At 48.2% G+C, this 19,599-nt stretch overlaps 4 protein-coding genes across 4 annotated transcripts; 1 reads left to right on the plus strand and 3 right to left on the minus strand.

The window, feature by feature from the left end:
• Positions 1–5,826: 5,826 nt before the first annotated feature.
• On the minus strand, positions 5,827–9,601 carry ASPBRDRAFT_199354 (uncharacterized protein; the record flags this gene model as incomplete). The annotated part of the gene is made up of 7 exons (XM_067621321.1): positions 5,827–6,038; positions 6,089–6,203; positions 6,251–6,521; positions 6,569–7,597; positions 7,644–8,357; positions 8,435–9,493; positions 9,582–9,601. 7 exons carry the CDS (start codon positions 9,599–9,601, stop codon positions 5,827–5,829), a joined length of 3,420 nt encoding a protein of 1,139 aa, XP_067475467.1.
• A 1,780-nt stretch (positions 9,602–11,381) lies between these two features.
• ASPBRDRAFT_199355 (Zn(II)2Cys6 transcription factor) lies at positions 11,382–13,722 on the minus strand (the record flags this gene model as incomplete). Its single annotated transcript, XM_067621322.1, has 5 exons — positions 11,382–11,924; positions 11,982–12,205; positions 12,257–12,555; positions 12,609–12,787; positions 12,862–13,722. The coding sequence occupies 5 exons, from the start codon at positions 13,720–13,722 to the stop codon at positions 11,382–11,384; spliced, it is 2,106 nt and encodes a 701-aa protein (XP_067475468.1).
• Positions 13,723–14,833: 1,111 nt separating this feature from the next.
• On the minus strand, positions 14,834–16,093 carry ASPBRDRAFT_199356 (uncharacterized protein; the record flags this gene model as incomplete). Its single annotated transcript, XM_067621323.1, has 1 exon — positions 14,834–16,093. The coding sequence occupies one exon, from the start codon at positions 16,091–16,093 to the stop codon at positions 14,834–14,836; it is 1,260 nt and encodes a 419-aa protein (XP_067475469.1).
• A 1,114-nt stretch (positions 16,094–17,207) lies between these two features.
• ASPBRDRAFT_33507 (uncharacterized protein) lies at positions 17,208–17,797 on the plus strand (the record flags this gene model as incomplete). Its single annotated transcript, XM_067623128.1, has 2 exons — positions 17,208–17,356; positions 17,545–17,797. 2 exons carry the CDS (start codon positions 17,208–17,210, stop codon positions 17,795–17,797), a joined length of 402 nt encoding a protein of 133 aa, XP_067475470.1.
• Between the last annotated feature and the right edge of the window lie 1,802 nt (positions 17,798–19,599).

The raw sequence follows: 19,599 nt of genomic DNA on the forward strand, positions 1-19,599 counted from the left end.
TTAGTATTGGACCATTCGGTATTTCCTACGTTCCTCACAAAGAGGAAACTGCAGCGCGTGAGTGCATCAGGGGTTCCATATCCCTTCATCATCTCATCCCCAACAGTTGCCAGAATATCAGTGGGAAATCTAGCACCAGAGCTAGAGAAGGAAGGCATGAGTGCAAGAAACGGCCAGTCTCGTGCGTCATCTACGTCCTGATTTGATTCCAAATCCCGCGATGACTGTTTGAAACATTCTTTGTGAGATACGGACCCAGAATCTCTGGAGATCACAGTATGCTATATGTAGCATTCGCGCGCCTTATCTAAAGCCTACTGTCAGGAATTATGCGAGCTTTGAGCCCAACGGGCACCCTAATTGCCGCTAAGAATTATGAATCACATGTGGCAGAAGGGGAACGTTACGCGGACAAGGCTATATCCATCGTACAAGAGCTTTCAAAATCGCCTTATGGGACAGATATTCCTGATGATGTCCTGATTTCAAATAATTTTGGCAATACAGCTCTTGGTATGGCTATCAATCCGATGTATTGGATCGCGTGATCGTTGCCCTGTCAAAAACTTCAAACGCAAGAAAGAGAGACTACCCCTTGTGCTTATAGTCGCATAAACATCTCATAAAATCGTGGGTCCTGGAAATTCGCCTAGATATATCGAGTCTTGGTCATCCAGATGGAGCATGCACCATCTGCATGCTCCGGTCGGGGCTTTGACTGTGAGTATAGTGAGTGGTCCCTTTTCGGAATGGATCAAGATGCTAATGTCTGCAATCTAGGGCTTCATACGAAAGGTCCACTGCTGTAGTAGCGATGACGGTTAACCTTGAGTCAGAGTCTGAAATGATCGCTAGTGCGAAGGCTCGCTTTTGGGTACTCTGGAGAAGTGCAAACGAAATATGCGCCAACATATATTCAAGCAACGTACCTTGGCCTGTACGTTGAGGCTAGGATTTGAATATCCTGACAACAGAGTACCAACGACTTGAATGCTCTGAGCTGCCTCTGTGCCCGAACTAATTTACTTTAGCTATAAGGCAGCAAGAAGGTTCTTGAAAAACAGACTGATCCGGCTCCTCATTCCAGAAATAACGAACCATCCTCTTCTTGCCTAGGTAGTTTTGGTATTGGAGGACCTAATGATTGCGAACTCGAGTGGAGAGGAAAGATACAGTTCCTTCGCAGACTCCCTAATAATACCCCGTACAGTTATATTATCTGGACCTGCAGGCCCGTTTGCTTCAACATCTTCTCTTTATGGATCCCATGCAGATCGATGAAAGCTGCGATATGCGACTGAATGCGTTATCCCCAAAAGCGGTGCACATGCAAGGCTACATACAATTGCTATACAACTTGACCGAACAGCTACAAAGGCCACAGTGCCTACCATCGGAAGCGTCTCAAAATATGCATTTATCTTCCAACACCCGCACATGCGGCTTCTGTCAGAGAGTCCTGTCTACGTGCAACAGAAGTTCCTGAAAGGTCCCACCAGTGGAATAGATCATTTCTGCAAATGCACGGCTTTAACCGAAGACAGCGGAAATACCAACAGAACCTCTGTCAGAGGCACATTTTCTCCTGATCTTTCGCGGGCATAAAACCGTATACGTGAAGGACACCAGATGGCCATGTTGCTCCTCGAAAGTGATCTTATTCAAGGTACCGCTACAGTACGGATATATTCCTATAAATGATCACAGCAAAGCTCGAATGCAATATCTTTTCAATATTATACAGCTGGCGAGAAGGCGACTTTATCACTGAGGAACAGAAAAAGCGAGATCATTATGCGTGGAGAAGCTAGCGACCTACAGACCACAAAGAGGCTGTAGTTGAACAAGGATGCTCGAATACCTCGTATGGATGACCATCGCAGCCATACACGAAACACGATTAGGTTCACATACTTCCCAGACACCATAACGCTTATCACCAAAGTACCAACGGGGTTGCAGGAAGTGATACACACTGCCTGGGTATTTCTTGAACCTAGTAGTGAATTGTTGATAATCGAGATACCCAGTGACAGTCCAGGCTACACAAGAGGTCGAAAAGATGTACACATCCTTCGCATCCTCGTTGACAGAGCTGCTGGATTACTTGAGAGCGTATGCTAATTAATGGAGTGAGCGCTATAGAAGAACATATGCACGATGTACTGCTGCACGCGAAATGACAGCTGAAAAGATTGCCAGCCCCTGGGCCAGAAGAGCCCAAGAGTGTTGCTGTATGCGGGTAAACGCGCTCCTGTGGATTGGAGGCGGCACATGACAGATTCTAGGTCCTGTTACGATCATGACTCCATGCTGAATCACTATATCTAATAGAGAGCACCTCACATCGACAATGGATTTCTACCTCAGCTATTGTTGCACAGACACCATGGTTAACATGACCAAGGAAGAATCTGGGGAGAATCATGGCCAAAGCAAGCCATAATCTACGCATATCTTGTTTCAGTAACTGACAAACAAGACCATAGAAGGTGTCATGGCACCGCTGATTCTACCATTTCAGCCTTCCAAGTGGGTTGGGGTCTGCTTGTCTTCTGACCTTTCGGGCTATCTAAAACTATTAATTCATTACCCAAACTTTTTTTCAGTTGGGCCTGTCCACGGAGATCACTCGCTAAGATGGCGAGAAGCTGTGATAAATGAATTTATCCCTATGATACCCAACGGGTTGTTGGAGGTGGCTACGAGGTTAAAGATAAGGTCTAGAGACCATACTTGGATGGATTTCAGTGCAAGGTCTACCGAAAGTTCATGGTCTTTCATGAGCTATAACATACATGATCTCAGCTGAAACCATCAACGAGAGACGGTAGATGCTATCTTCGCCCGACAGAAATGCGATGGTCTTGCCATGTATGAATATGGATAATGAAGAATCGTATAGGTTTGGGGAGGGATATATGCTCCGGCAAGCTTGAATGGGACCGAACATACAAGAACTCGTTATATGAATATGAGAAGGCTTGCCCGAACCGAACGGTTCAAGCTAGGCGTATCTCGCCCGGAGCTCATTCTGGGGTACATGCATATGAACAATGAAGACGATCTTATCTCACAATTTTGCGGATGATACCTGAGGCCTTTCATGTGCTTAGAATGACCTATCTTATTCAATGTCTTTCGACCTGATGATGGACTATTTCAAGAGAAAACAATACACGCAAAAATGTCCATCGTACCCACATTACCACACTCGGAAGAACGAGTATGAGCACCTGACACACGAGATTTGATCTTCTGCTTGCGATTATTTAGCCAAGTATCCCAGATAGGGGAACCCATTAAGTTTGCCATATCTACCCACCTTCATTGGTTAGAAAGACCGAAAGTGAGCGTGACGAATTCTATGAATTGCTCGAGACGCTCTGGACCCCTGAAAGAAAGCATTGACAAATGCAAGAGCGAACTTCTTGAGCCCAGAGGTACTCAAACCCTTGGTGCCCTGTACCATCGTCCACGAGCTTTGGACCTTGCTTTTCCACCCGTGAGGCAAGTATGGATATGTCTAATACTGGCAAACCTATTCAAAGAGGCAGACCATCCTTGATTAAGCATAAGTTGGGAATAGCTACATTTATGGAGACATGGCCTCTTAGTCTCCCTGGCATGCATGCTCGCCCAAAACGCTAGAACTCCTCCATAGGGGCAAGTTTCCCTTCAGTCTATTGACAACGGGCACAGTTCAAGCAACGACGTTGCGAAGAGCATTGCTCCTTGACTGCCACAATGTTAACAGACACGAACTGCCGTATATGCGGACAACAATACATCCAAAGGACTCGGTCTTCCAACAGCGTAAATAAAGGGAGTTCGGAAACTTTACAGTGATGGGTTAGATTCTCTGATTTTGCAGCAAGAGAACAGTTTTCGGCGTTGTCCCTGGGGATATCACATCATTTTGTTGTGTCGCAGTGTGTAACATTTCGTTCAACCCATTGACCATAAATCAGGGCCTGCTTTATAGCATGACTACCGTTGTATACGGAAGACAACTACTTCTCTCATCCAGAGGGGGTTAATACTAGAGGGGCCGGTACACAGATGTACTTTAACCTCACGATGCTTGACTCAGTGCATATAAACCCTAGGCACACCAGCGGAATTCTTCCAAGCCTTATCCCACTTTCTCTGCCTCACGCACATCAGCAGTGACACCAAAAGGATTTCTCTGGATCCTTGTACCACCTGCGGGAAGCCGAGCTGGGGATCGCACTAGCTTGAAGCCTTGACGTCCTGCTTATAATGACCTTGGTGGCCTTGATCCTTGAGAAGCTATGGGAGCAGAGACATCCCAACGCCAAGACAATCCCGAGGGTTCAGACCGTTGACGCTTCCCAAGGGTCAGAAGCCCAGTGCAATGATAATAACGGATAACATGCGAATAAAGACCCAGCTACATAATCAAGGAAATAGCAGAATCATGGACCTAGTTCCAGAGAGCTCTCGGTCCACCCCCATGACCCTAACTATCGTCGGGGTTCTCCCTAGTCGCAGACACATTCGTATTGAATCGTGGGTCCTAGAAAGAAAAAACGCTTATACCATCCAGACCATACACTCGTGCATTTATCCCCTATTCTCTTATCTGAGATTCAGAAGCAAGATGATGAGGTCGATATGGATTTTTTTAGTCAACCTCCGTATCTGTAAAGGACCTCCTTCACTTAAAATTCGAATTCAGCAGATTGAATGGCCGCGCACCGATCCCATCGGTGAGCAGGGTGTGATGATTCAGCCGGCAAGGCTTCCTGGACCTGGGCAGGGGCATTTGAAGCATTATCCTAAGGAGGAGGGTTTCATACGTTCGAAATCTTCATTCATAATCTTGCCCTGGCTTAATGAGATTTGGCATTTTGCCTGAAGGGACACAGCCTACTTACGTGCGTATCTATATGTGAACATTGGTATTATGAGTGAGCGACGCACGAAGACTTCTACTTGATCTGATCTACACCAGGAGTATGATTCCGTGTCTGGTATTCGCCATCCTGCCCACCCCCAAGTACCACGGATTGGCACTGAGTGCTTTCCAACTTTTAGCAAGCGCATGGAATCTGGCGGATGTTTCAGATATGACAGTCTACAACACACCAACGCTCATTTCAGGAGACCACGGAATGGCGAGAAGTCGGAAAAACCTCGTAAAGAAATTTTGGCCTTGGTCAACTAATGGCTTGATTATGGTCGGTGTGGTCATACAGAAGGCTTTTATACCATCCTCCCGTTACATGTGTCCGCTGGCAGCCATTGACTTTTAGTGATTCAACTCCTATCTTTCTGCATTGGGTGAGATACCCTGGTTGGTTAGTTTTAATGTCAGACTGCTCATCCTCCCCCTGAGGTTTCTGCGGGGTGTGCTGCCGTTAGAGAGATAATACGGTTAGAGGGGGACAATCGGATACTGTGTTCAGGTATTGGCATTAAAGAGAGATTACCTTGTCAGGGACTGTTGGGTGTACACTGAAGGTTAGGCTACTATGACGTGGGAAAGGTCATCTCAAGGGATGAAGAAATGACTTGTTACTAAGATCGCTAGGAAATCTGATTGGACATGTATATTATTTTTGATCTGATTTCATATTCTATTGAGATACTTTGTTGCACATATATGAGAACATAATGAGGGTAACCCTCAAACTCCCTGTTCGATTTTTATAATTTTCCAATATACCGATGAGGTTATACTTGCCGCGCCATACGAGTGTTTGTGTCTCAGTAAATCCCCAGGAGACTTAGCGCCAAACGAATGTATGGTAGAATAACCGTAACGCCGTATCACGCCACCCACCAAATCTATATGTCAAATCATGCAATATTCATTATTCGTTTCAGGTCGTGAAGTGAAAGAGGTTTCACCAAGTAGTCGTCAATGCCTGCTGCAAAGGCCTGCTGTTGCATCTCGCTCGAGGCTACTCCGGTAACCGCCATGATGGCTGCTCGTGGGAGCGAATGTTGTTCTTCGTACTCGCGGATCTTATTCGAGGAGACGATTCCGTCCATGATTGGCATTGAGATGTCTGCATACTTAGTCACTGATGCGGAACAGTGAGAGAGGCAATCCACGTACCCATGAGGATATAGTCAAAAGGCTTGGTAGAGCTTTTGTACTTCTCTAAGGCAGCTAAGCCGTTGGACGCTGTTTCGTAACTGCAGCCGATCTTTCGCAGGAAGGTAGCGAGAATCTGGACAGGTTAGTACTTGTAGTAGACGCCTGATGGACTGTGCTTACTTTAAGATTTATGTCATTGTCATCCACAATCAAGACGTGGAGATTTTTACCAACAGACCCTCGCGGAGGGGATGGGGCAAACTCGGAAACGTTTTCTCTCACAACCGGCGGTGATTCTGTGCCCTTCGCCATAGCAAACGCATCAGACAAGCTTCGGCCTCGGAGCGGAAGACCGGAGAGGGGTCCGAGAATGGGGCTTTCCGCAAACGGAATCCCTTGGCCGGAGTCTGTAATCCGCTGCAAAGCTTGCAAGACCTTGCGAGGTGCAATCCTGTTTATCATTAGCAGACAGCTTCAGAGAGCTCTCAGTAGACTTACGGCTGAGGAACATAGAACACATCGGCCCGTTTGATGGCGAATTCCCCAGGGAGTGTGACACCCTGTTCGCCAATGACAACAACAGCCTTGAACTTCACATCAAGGGGTCCTCTTTCCGAAAGGGTTTTCAGCGTGGATTCCTCAATGACGGCGATATCGCCCGAGGCTTTATCCAACTGATCGGCGAAGGACACCATCCACCCAGGCTGGCTGAGTAACACGTTGCTAAGAGCCCCTCTTAGCGAAAGCTTCCGCTTTGCTTCCGTGCTCAGCAGACCACTGGGCGCTTCTTTGAGATCTGCATATGCATTGAGGCCCACCAAAGATACCCGCGTCATTGTCCGCGTTCCCGGCGCACCACAATCCATTGTGGAAGCATCTTCCACAAACTCCACAGGAATGTACACATTCACCTGCGTCCCAGCCCCTAAATCACTCTTCACGTCCACCTCACCGCCCAGGTAGCCCACAAGCTGTTTCACTACACTCAGTCCCAATCCAACTCCCTCTGTTAAGATGCTCTCCTGGGCAAATGGCTTGAAAAGGTGGTGCTCAAGAAAGTCGGGTGAGATCCCACAGCCAGTATCCGTAATTGAAAGGTGGGCTAGAGTCCTCTTGGTGTAGCCAGACCGTTCAACTTTCTTGGCCAATGAAACCTCAATGAAGCCGTTTCGTGTGAATTTGAATGCGTTTCCCAGGATATTCATGATTATCCGCCTCCATGCACCCGAGAGCGATTGTAGATGCCACGAGCCCAAGTCTTCAATGCGGACGATCACGGACAGGTCATCGGTTTTCGATTGTGGTGCACCAGCAGGCCTGCTACCAACGGCAGATCCACCTGGTAGATAGCGACTGGCCACCTTCGCAGCCTTGATGAGAGACCGATGGCCTGCGTACAAGGCATCAGTCACATCTTCCACAATCTCGTCCAGGTCAAACTCTGTAAGCAAATTATCCATCCCTTCACCATTTGAACCGCCTCTTTTGCGTAAATGGGTCAGGTTATTGATCTTCGTGAATTCAAGACTGCAGAAAATTAGTAAACATCATGCAGCAGGAAAATCGGGCTTACAGGTGATTCATAGTATCCAAGAGTGTGAGACCACATGTTTCAACCATGGCAACCATGTCTTGTTGGGCGGTGTCCAGAGATGTGGTCTGCAAGAGCTCGGTGCTGGCAAGCATACCATGCAATGGGGAGCGAAGCTCATGACTGACCGACGCCAGCAAATCTGACTTTGACTTCTCTGCAGCCGTCCATTCTATCTGGCAGAAACCAGAAACGATTGCATCACCGAAGGACTTGAGGAAGTGCAGATCATCCTTGCCGAGCTGTCGCTGGTCATCGCAGGTCCAAATGAGTGTTCCTGCAAGCCAGCGCGACTTGTTCCAGTTCCACAACGGAAGAAAGATCATAGACTTGGCCTCCGGAAAATTGTGTGCCAATCGGGTGCTGATAGAGTGCCGCAAAGGGAGTTCACCTTGGTTGCTTTGAACACTTTGCCTCCGTTGATGCAATGAACTCAAGGCTGGCCATCCAGTGGCCAGATGTGGGTGAAGTAATTCCCCTTGCGGAAAAGCAGTGAACATGTCATGCAGCAGACCTTCTGTCAAAGGGATTCTGAACATGCTGGCGCTATTCCCTAGAGCACGATCGGACGAGGCTACCCCAAGAGGTTCACACTGCTTTTCAGACCAGCCGCCATAAGACGATACGCTAGGTGAGCGGAGAGAAAAGCCAGAGTCACTTTCTTTGTCCCATTCTCCAACACTGGCGGTTGAGTCACTGTGCAAACGTTAGCGGAATTTACAATAGATGGCTGGCCGAGATATTGCACTTGCCCTCGACTGTTGCTGCGTGACGCATCGACAAAGATAACGCCGTCCAGATCCATACATTCCTGAAGTAGCCCACTTGCGCGGGAGAAAAGCATCGAGGCTTTTTCAGAAATGGGAGTGCTCTCTGGAACCATAACGAGGTTGCTCGTTTCATCTGAGCTTTTCCTTACATGACGCTGATGGATCCCATTTGGCACTGCATTATTCGGAAGAAAAGTTGGAATCGGGAAGAACGGCGACTCCGGAGGTTGTGGTGGAGGATGTTTTGAGGATGATGGTGAGACTTCGCGATTTTCAGTTGTTGACATGGAGAGGCGGTCAATCTCTGGGACCTCCGATGAACCAGGTGATTTTGGCACTTCCGATGAACGGGGCGATACAAGACTGGCCGCCGCCGTACTTTTCCTCCGGCTCTTCCATCCATCGATCTCATTTGATGACTGGCCTTTGACGAACTTCATAAGCCCACCCAACAAACGGTCGTTTTGGCGATAACGCCGTATTGTCCCGACGTTCTCCAGGTGAGCTGCAACAGCGTTTGCAACATCTTGCAGTTCGGCCAATTCACCAGCACCGAAATGATGGCAAGGCTTGTTGTTCATCACGCAATACGTCCCGATTACCTCTCCACAAGATGCAGTTAATGGAACCTCCGCGTAGAGCCTAGGCCGGAATCGTTCAACGAAAGGATGAGACTCCAGGTGTGCTTCCATTCGAACATCACGAATGATTGTACTGAGGCCATCACTGATGACGTTCGAAGACCGGGTGCCTCGTGTTGCATTCTTTCCCAAACCGAGAGTGCTCATACCTATCGTATTACCATCCACGGATGTTTGATTGCCGCCGCGCGAGCCCGACGGCGTAGCTTCGGCGATGATATACGTCTCTGAATTATCGACCAGCGAAACAAAGGCGATTGTGCACCCTAGGCGGTAGGTCCCCAGTTGTGCAAGAGCCACCAACGCGGGATCTGAGGCTGGACTAGCCATCGTAGAGTAGTTCTGTCCATTGACAATCGAGTCTGGGACTCCCTTGTGCAGTAGCCCGCTGGCTTGATCCGGAGCCTGGGAGCCGTAAAACCTATTGCCATATTGATACTGTCAGCAGTGTCTCTATAATACACGACAGCGACTGCGGACGGCCATGGGTGCTTAGCGTGAAGACGTACCTGAGAAGTTCCGGGGTCATCCGGGGCAGCTGCAGGGGATAATGAGCTGCCGAACCCACAGCGTTTGAATGATCGTCTAGGACATTGCAAGTCGCCGCGGAGATTTGACCAGGGCTAGGAAGATGGTATGATTAACGGAAAGAACAAGCACCAGATATATTCTCAGATCCTCAGCCACTGCAGAGTTTATCAGTTAGGCTTTAAAGTTTATGATCCGGGCGCCACCGGATTTTGCAACAGATGCGTCCAAAGGGGATGCTAGAGCTGACGAGAGCCGGCCAAGAGATATGAAAGCAGGTCTAGGCCATGGAATTGATGTGAACGATTTTCTTTACTGCCCCTAAGCGAAGCGCGACCCCGCCGCGCTGATGGCCCCAACCCCGGATAAGGGGATCATCGCAAAGGCTCTGCATGACCGGCCCTGCCGAATCCCGGGTACGACCGTGGTGTGTTCCATGGTTCGGCCATCCCAGCTTGCCTTACAGACATCGGCCGAATAGCTTCACATACGGCCGTCGTCGGCTCCGACAGACCCCTTCGCTTAGGTATAGGGAAAACACGGAAGATGCCGCGCTCTGACGGTGACAACGACAATATTCGATGGAAAAAGATATCTCAACGATGCCGACAGGCTGCCTAAGCGATGAAGATGAACAGGAGAAAAGTGGGATGAAGGCAAAGGTGAACGGGTCATTGATGTAACCCAACTCTATAGACTTGCGCGTGACGCGCTGCGATTCGTCCGGAGTTACTTTTCCCGGCGCCGCTTTCAGGTCGTGTTTGCCTGAGGCATCCAGCGTGGAGCGCGTGTCCTGGCGAGCCCTTGCCCTTGTTGGGAGACCTGTCACGCTCTCATAGTATGTCTTTTTCAAATGTGTTGTCCCTTCCGACAGAGCGGACAGACATTCGGCAGATTTCCCTACTATACTAGTGTTCTGCGGGTAATGATTTCTTCACTCCCTTTCCCGATTACTATTGGGCGGAAATTCCGGTCGTAGAGTAAGCAGGATGTGGCCGGAAGCTTAACGTAAGACGGCAGATGCCCCCTCCTTCAGCGAGCCGTCCATTCAATTATCAAAGCCTAAGCCATCTCGAATGCTATTACTCATTTGCCAAGTTGCACGCATCGATTTTGAGATAAGGTGGAAGGTGCCACGAGTATGGACGACTCCAGCCCAGGAAGCTACTACTGCAGGGACCCTCAGGGACCCACGAAGGGAAAGGATCGGTGGCTATTACTCATCGACTTGAAGCATGATTCATTCAGTCACGTGGTGATCGTTGTCACATTCATGCAGTGTCGTTTCAACGGTCTAGATCTCCTCTCTTACGGCGGACGATTCTGGGACTACTAGGCGAGACCTGCACGAGCTAGGAGTATTCTCCCAATGATTTTGGGATCATCCACGGTGGTATATATTAGGATAGCTAAGGCGTGAAATTGCGCTCGTTATTCTGACGGCGCATACATGGGGGTATCACTGTGCAAAGCTCGTATTCGGGATCACGCCCTGCAAGGGGCACATGCCAGCAGCCAGTCGGATCCAAGCTCGTTTAGGGAAACGGGCCCGCCTGCTTACTGGGTCCTCGTGAGGATCAACGGCCCAAGTCCAAAGTTCTAGGCCAAGCCGACCACGCATGGCTGGCCGCGTAAGTAACCCTGCAGACAATGATCAGTCTGACCCAGTCAGACGCCATCTGATCGTATGAATGTATTGACGCCCAACTGGCCCCATAATAGAGCTTTGTAATCCTGTTGGGCGAGTGTCGTTCCGGACCAAGACAGATGTAACCCAGTCACTAGAATAGCGGAGGGTCTAAAGTTGGGTTGATGGAAAAGAAAGCCTCCAGGTCCATTGTTGAGAAGTCAAAGTCCCACCCCATGTCCGACTGAGTGAAGTCGAGCAGGTCGTCTCCACTACCCACGCTACCACTTGGCATGCGTAGGCCATCCTGCAAGGAGTTCCCTTGGAAATCGGAGAGCATCGAAAGACCTCCCGTAGCTAAGTCTGGCTGGAGAGGATCAGGCGTAGGACCTTGGGGCTGGTGCGAGGCATTACTGGGGTACCGTCGCACAGCACTAGCAGATTGGTCCATATTGTAGGAGTCCCCTTTCAGCATTGTATCTGGCGACCATTCATACGAGGGGTTCAATTTTCTCAGGACGGTCTGGATAGCAGTCATGGAGCTGGAAATTGGTTCGCCATATCGCATGGCGGAAAGGCCTTGCAAGGCGGCGTGTATCCAAGGAAGGTGGGTAGCTGCCAAATTTTCTCCGTGCATTAGATCATATATTAGGGCAAAGCTAGAGCTGCCCATAAAGTATCCATGGTAGCGAAGTTCCTTGAGTGTCATTAGCACCCGGCCTCAAGCAGCAGAACGGACTACGTCAAGACATACCCGAACAAGTTCATTATATATGGAGGCTTCGTATAGGTGATGAATAGTCCTGCAAGCCGCACTGAGCGCTTGGTTACAGGCTTCGTTGAGCCATGTGGGAATTTCTGTTGGTCCCTTGGCTGTGCTGTTCCCTGGCCGCTGCGAAGACACCTTCATATCGTGCTGCCACCGACCTCGAAAAATCAAGAATGGCCGAAAGGTCAATAGAATAGTATGGTAGTAGACTGGACAGTCAGCTTAGAGTCCTTCAAATACAAACTAATCTTGGAACATACGAGTTACTAGAACCGTCTGTCGTACGCCTAAGCTCCCCGGTTGAACCGGCTTGTCAAGCCCAAACCCTAGTGCATGTTCCATCTTCGAGTCGTAGCAGCGAAGGTCATCGGTGATTGATCTGGCAATCTTCCACATCTGCAATAATGATTCATGTCGTCGGCCATACATCTCGTCGGCTGATCGGGTGATAATCTTGGAGAGATGAATCAGCACCTGCAAGAAGGGGTCCCTTGGTTGTGCAATGCCAATATCCTTGGCGGATAGGGATCTCGGTCGGCCGAGATGGAAACAAGTCCAGCTGTTGCGGAGGATCAGTACAAAGCGACATGAGTGGCTCATTCAGATACTAACACTTCATAGAAGTACAATGCCCAGAACGTGCATCGTCGTTCCTCAACACTATCTGCAGCATCGCCACCCTCTGCGGGTGCCTCTTTATGCAGACCCGCAGATATGGCCTTTCGGGCAGCTGCGCCCATCAAGAGGAATGCAGAGTTAGGCCTTCCTTGCTCTGTTTGAAAATGGGCGTGCTGGCCAGAAGGTCAGTACTATGCGGTTTAGCTCCTTGTAGGTGTTTACTTATCATGAACAGCGCAAGTTGTACAGTTTGAAGGTTCACCACGTCGTCAAGCGATGAGATCGATGCCTTTACACGCTCATAGAGGATATCTCCCCAGCTATGGTGTTGTGTGCCTAAGGATCCGGTGGCTAGCCCCATCAACAGCAGTGATCGCGCCCATTTGTCGGACCGCGAATCTGGCGTCGGATGATACAAATGATCGAGCTGCTGATAGAAGAATTCCTTAGGCCAAAAAGGCACAAGGTTATACAAAGTGGCCAAAAAGCGTTGGAGGAAGTCTTTGGCCAGGTCATAGGGCAGAAAGAGCACATTTGCATCGGGTCCATTTAGAGCTTTGTTCGAATCATGCGACTCAGCCTGGGTTCCGAAGAAAATCCGACGGAAGCTAAACATGTCCAAGCCAGCTCCGGCTTCTTCAACCTCACCCGGCGGCTCCTCTGTCCCCACAGATTGGTTGCCGGAAACCAGGCCCCGGTACATTTCGTGCATGAGCGCAAAGTGGGAAGTCGAGCCATAGTATAACTGGACTTTGCACGATGGCGATGCCATGTGCGTGGCCGAAACGCTGTTGTTGAAGGTCAAACTGACGGAGGGATTTCTCCGCCGGGGAGGCTGCGTCACCCCAGGAGACTGCTGCCGCGCGCCGTAGTCGGCCCGCGTGGCCCCATTTGAGGGATAATCATCCTGCAAGGGAGCGTCTGTATATTGGTGGTGTTTCTTCTTGCGCTGCCGAATGACTTCGCGATAGATACATGGGGTATTGCGCAGTTGGCAGGTTTTGCACGGATTGGCACCATTGCATTTGATCTTCCTCTTCCTGCACTCTTGGCACGCCTTGGGAATCCGCCAGCCTGAAGGCTGTTCTGGGGATACGATGTCCGCCATTCGATGCAGGCCAGTCAATTAGGGGGATGTCAGCGGCCCCGTTATACTCATAGACCCGTTGCAAAGCCGTGTTGCTGCTCGGGTTTACCATTCCTGATGATCGTGATGATCCTGCGTCATGGGCTGTTGGCGGTCGGATTTATCGCACGTGAGTTTATCCGTTATTCCGAACCCCATCTGGTCTAGTCCCTTTTCGCATATGGCACCTGACTTTGAAGCAGTTTATCTGAAATCAATAATTAACCTAGTCTTTTCACGTAGTATTCCATCTGGAACTAATTAGTTACAGAACGAGTGCTGATATACTCGTTGTTAAGCTGTTTCTATTGCACACGGGACTATTACTGCTACTGCCACTACCACTAGTACTAGCCGAATATATAACTATGTAATATCACTCCACCCGGTCCCCATCTACCAAACCATCTCAGGAACAATATATTCTTACCAATATCTCCTCTTCGTTGGTACTGATACTACTGAGTGGTGAGTGTGATTCCTCCCATGGAATTGAGCGACCGTTACTCTAAGTCTCGTTCGATTTCGGACCTTATTTATTCGATCTATATGCTATATAACCGTAAGTAGCCCCGGGAATACGACAAAAGCTATAATTTGTGCAATAAACTTAACAGATGTGTTAGGCCACAGGTTCTGAAGTAATAGTCTACAAATCAAGTCATCAGATTGGCAATGACAGAGCAGCAAACTGCTTTGGATACAACTAGTTTGATGTATATCTAACGAGTTCTCGCGTACCAGGCCATTTGAACAAGAATAGTAGACCATCACTGGATAGTCTAACAGGACACCTCAACTCAAATGGATGATTATATCCAATAGGTAGTCATTATGCATTATAGAAGTGTTATCAATAGTAGAAGCAGACGAAAGGTAATATATTAATGTGGGGAACCAAAGCTAACGAGCTGAGCAGATTTCGTGGCTATATTAATGAACAAGGAGTTATTAAAGTTAGATGTATTAATGAGTGCTCTGTTTTAAGCTTTCAGAGGAATATAAGGGAAATTGAAAGTTTTGAGTGAAAATCAGGATTTAGTATCTCAACATTGTTCGAATAGGACCATATAGGGGCGAAACTCTATGGTGATTAAGTACTCATGGCCTTTCTCAAATTGCGTAATATACGCCTTGCCTGACTCGAACGTGATCGGCCTGATATCTTAATGATTTCTGATTGACAATATTCAATGAGAGCTTGTTCACCCGAAAATTTGCGGTTCTTGAGCAAGAGCTCCAGGGCCTCTAAATTCTTCTCGGTGATGCCATGCTCAAGCGGCATGAGCTGGCATCGTAATTCCATATCAGAAATCCAGTCTTTAACACCCCAGCCCCTTAGCTCATCACGAGTTAGCAAGGCTCGAATAATCTCCAGATGGCCAAGTTTCACAGCAGCATTGAGTCGCAGGAGAGCAGCCCTCCTAGGGTTGATTGCAACCTGGGTGCCCGCCAAATCAATTCCTTTCCTGATCAAGAAAGCTGCGTTGAGGGGGCGCGCATCCGCGCCGTCAAAAGTGTAGGCCGTCTCGAGATAATGAGTTGTACGCATATTCAAGAGACCTGGTTTGACAGACGGAAGGTATTCCAGAATCCCAAGATCAGATACAGTCTTCGCGGCAATATGGAGAGCTGTGGTACCCGGCTCCCGGTAGTCCATGGGTTTCCCAATGTCAATCAAATTTCCCTCCACCAGGTACTGAATGATCTCCCGAGCACATGTCGCCCGGCAAATATTATCAAACAACAGTCCGACATCATCTGGGACCACGACACCTTTGTCTAAAAGGGCCCATGCCAGTGCTTTCTGTGATTGGAAGGGGGCAAAATGAAGAATGTGCAGGGGACTCCAGCCATTGTGCAGCGTGAGATTGGGGTCAGCACCTCTGTCTAGCAGCAACTGTGCAAGTGCCACATCGCCGTTGAAAACACAGAGGTGCAGCATCTTGCGTCCCATCAAGTCAAAGGCATTAGCAGACACACCGGCATCTAGGAATAGCTTAACTGCATCGTAAGCGCCCCGGTTGACTTCGTAAGCGCCTCGGTTGACTAAGGCCGCAAAAACCTCAACATCAGCGTGCTTATGCAGTAACAGAGCAGGAATTCCCACTTCTGTGGTACGCATGATGAGTTGGTCTCGAAATTGCTTGATAAGCCGCCAATCATACCACTCCTGCTTTGCCAAAGCGATCTTCCGTATAGTTTTATACAGAAGACCACGGGCAATCTCCCCAAGCCTTTTGTTTGCCAGGCGAAAACAACAGAGACTTTTGCCATCTAGATGTTCACTGATGGAGTAGATGACCTCAGAAGGCAGAAGATGAAGCTGGAGCTGAACCCTGGGACTGTCCATGGTGAGCTGAGTAAGGATTGGAACAGCTGCGCAATGAGATTGGTCATCTAGGTAAGCAATTCTTTGTTTGTTCCAGAAGAGGTGAGGAAAGAAAATACGTCTTAGCGTGTAGGGTTTAAGTATTGTCCACACACTTTACAAAATTACTATTGCCCAAGTGAAATTGTCAACTAGAATAACTGCAACGGCGACTACCAGTATCCCTTTGCACGAGTTGCGGAATGTCATCCCTCATTTGCTTCGACCTCTGGATGTATCCCGCGAAAGGGGGTTGCACCAAGATGTACGTCCCGCCATAATGACGCCGGCAATAGGGACATAAGGCAACTTCGATCTATTAAGAATCCAGAATACTAAGTTAGGAGGGCGCTCAAGAGAACTAAGACTCATATCAGAGTTATGTTCCGTTGCAAACGAATGTCATTTATCTTTTCATAAACGCTCAGGCAATTGGCTCATGATACTCCTGGAAAATTCCACATTTTACTCAAACAGAAGGGTGATACTCTATTGATTTCCTCACGCTTTAAGAACTATTCACGTTGAACATTCATCACGTCAGGCAACAATTTGCGTGAATATGTCGATGATTTCCCCTAATAAGTGGGATGATCATTGCGTTTTAGATCGACGTGACCAACCCACAGGTGTGCAACCAACGAGATCAGAACCGTGCAGCTTTGCTATGCAAGCACATCAAGAAAAGGGGTCCGATTTCTCTCCTCTCTCCTTCTTCCTCGAGTGTAACAGACATAACAAAGTCTCAGGTCATCAGAGGTTCTTCCATTGACTAAGCTACTAGTAGCTTGCTGGGCAACCAGGGTAGTTTTGAATCCTTTCAACATTGCTCACCTATATGTAGCGTCTTTGCATCCAGATGCTAATCGCAGTAAGATTTGTTTGGTACCCGCTAGATACCATGCTTAGGTTGTCTAAAAGTATTTGCTCAGGTGGAAATCGACAAGTATGGATATCGAAGGAATGGAATAACCCTCATCGGGCCACAAGTGAACTTCCCTCTCATTCTCCCAACGTCGATTTTATTGTGGTCCACCCATAATTTCCTCCTGGTGTGTCAGTGATTATCGGCCGCGGCGGTCAACACTATATCGGCATGCTCGATGGATCAACTGTTCTCAAGTACCCGTCCATACCTGGCGATCGTGAAGGTATCGAGGTAGAGGCGGAGCTGCTCAAGATCCTTGAAAGCCACCCACGGATCATTGCCACGAAGGGTCTCAAAGAGTATGGCCTAGTCCTGCAGTATGCGACAAATGGAAATGTCTACGATCGCCTCACATCGGGCCTTGATACTCATTTTGACTAAAAGCTCCGCTGGTGCAAACAAGCTGCGGAAGTCGTCAAATACATCCACGAGAAAGGAGTTATCCACTGTGATATCAATGTTCGCAATCTACTACTAGACAATTACTTTGACATCTTACTTGCAGACTTCCAGAGTATGTTGAAGATGGCGGAACGCCGCTGGACGGGATCGCTCGAGAAAATACGAAATCAATTATGCCCCGCATTCATGGTGATGTTGCGAATGTCAAGACGAATGTATTTGCATTGGGATCTGCTATTTACTTTATAATGATGGGACTTGATTTATCTCAAATTGAGACGTCAGAAAACCTAGGTCTTACACTGAGAATCAGAACAAAGAATAGAGTTAACTGGACAGACTGCTTTATTGAGTAATTCCTTCATGCTCTCATGTCACGTATAAGTGATAGAGGCAATCGTATTGAGTCTTCTGAAGAAATACTCTTTGAACTATCTCGAATTAAGGCCCCAGGAAATGCTTTTACGGAGAATGGAGTAAAAGGATAGAGTAGAAGAAACCGAGATGTTAGGTTTCGAAAGCTAAGTATTTTCCTTTCACAAAACAATGCTGTCGCGTAATCAGAAGGCTGCTTTCACTGTCACTACTAGAACAACCGCCTTCATAGTCCATGTAATACTATGCATAGTATTATCAGCACTTAGGACAAATTATCCCTCTCTTGGTTGTCCCTGCCATATATTGGTCCTTATATCCCTCACAGTTTGGCTTGCCACATGGAGGCTGGGGATCATATTTCGTGATTATATGCTGCGGTCGTGCAGAGCAGGCGGCATACTTGATCTCGTATACGAAGCGGATACACATGTTGGTGTTGAGAATGACACGGCGTGCTGGTGTATAATCTTATTAGTACTGACATAACCTCATGAGTTAGGTATTCGTAAGATAGCTACTTGAGACTTACAGTAACGGAAAGCACTTGTAACGATAGTAAACAGCCTGATGGCTAACAATGACCTCCGTGAGACTTGGAATGGATATTTCTGTCCCAAAATGTGAGGTGCTCGCATTGCATTTATGTTCTCCTTGGAGCTTTCTTATCGATTCCAATTGACACTGTTTCGGAAGTCCCCATATCTGGAAAGGCCGAGCCTGCCTGCATCATACGGATATGGAAGGCGACAGCCGGGGTGATAGCCAATGTAAACCAGTTCGCTTAAAGAATATCGTCCAGGACATTGAAAACTCTGACAGTGTCAACTAGACACGCGTGTCAACACGCATCATTGGCCGGCTGTTTGATGCAGGCGGCACTCCCCTTGAGATACCTATGCCCGGAAAGGCGCTGATCGAAGACGAATGATACGCTATGAGTGTCTGGAGCTTCGCGAGAGGCTCAACCCTAGCTGCGCTGCAGATGCATGGCTTGGCCTTGCAGCATTAGTCTGATATGCAGTCCCGTCCCGTCCCGTCCCGTCCCGTTGGGCTGGGCCAAAAGTAAGAAAGGAGAAGATTGTCGCCATGCAGATGATAGCGTCAAAATGGAGGTTTGTGCATAAGGTTTTTTTGCTGTATCCGCACAAGATGCAATCGACCCTGCAACTGTCACTATTCTGCTGTCTTTGCGGGTGGCATCCTCTAAACCAGTACCCCCACGCCGTCAAGAATATACCGGAGGGTAAACAGCCGAAGGAGGACCTAGTGACTGAGGCAATCTGAATTAGTTATCCTAGAATCCTCTCTAATAAGCATAGTGCTTACCTGGAGTCGGGGTTTATCATAGGTTGGACCTCGCTACGGCAGTATTGTGCGTAGCGTGCAGGCACTTCCGACATCTATGATGCTCGTGGCTGTGGTGAACGGATTTCTGATTATGAGGTGTAAATAGCTGAGAAGAAAGTATGGCCCAGTAACCATCATGCAGAATAACTCACATTAGCAGTACTTTTAGCTGGTGATATCAAGTGAATAGCGCGGAACAATGTATACCCTTCGTCCGCCTGTGATCGCGTTTACGCTAGAAATAACACTGTGAGTATGAAACCACAATAACAACTTCGGATGTAGTTCAAGTGTTAGTTTGGTTTCTGGGTGGAATGCACCCTCGTGGTCTTCGTTCTCTCTTGATGATGGTACCGTTGCGATGCCTAATGCCTATGATATATATACAAGTTAAGTTTCGCCGTTCATTCTTATGCCCTTTCAACGCACTACT

Source organism: Aspergillus brasiliensis, assembly GCF_001889945.1.
Source record: "Aspergillus brasiliensis CBS 101740 unplaced genomic scaffold ASPBRscaffold_13, whole genome shotgun sequence".
NCBI lineage: Eukaryota > Fungi > Ascomycota > Eurotiomycetes > Eurotiales > Aspergillaceae > Aspergillus > Aspergillus brasiliensis.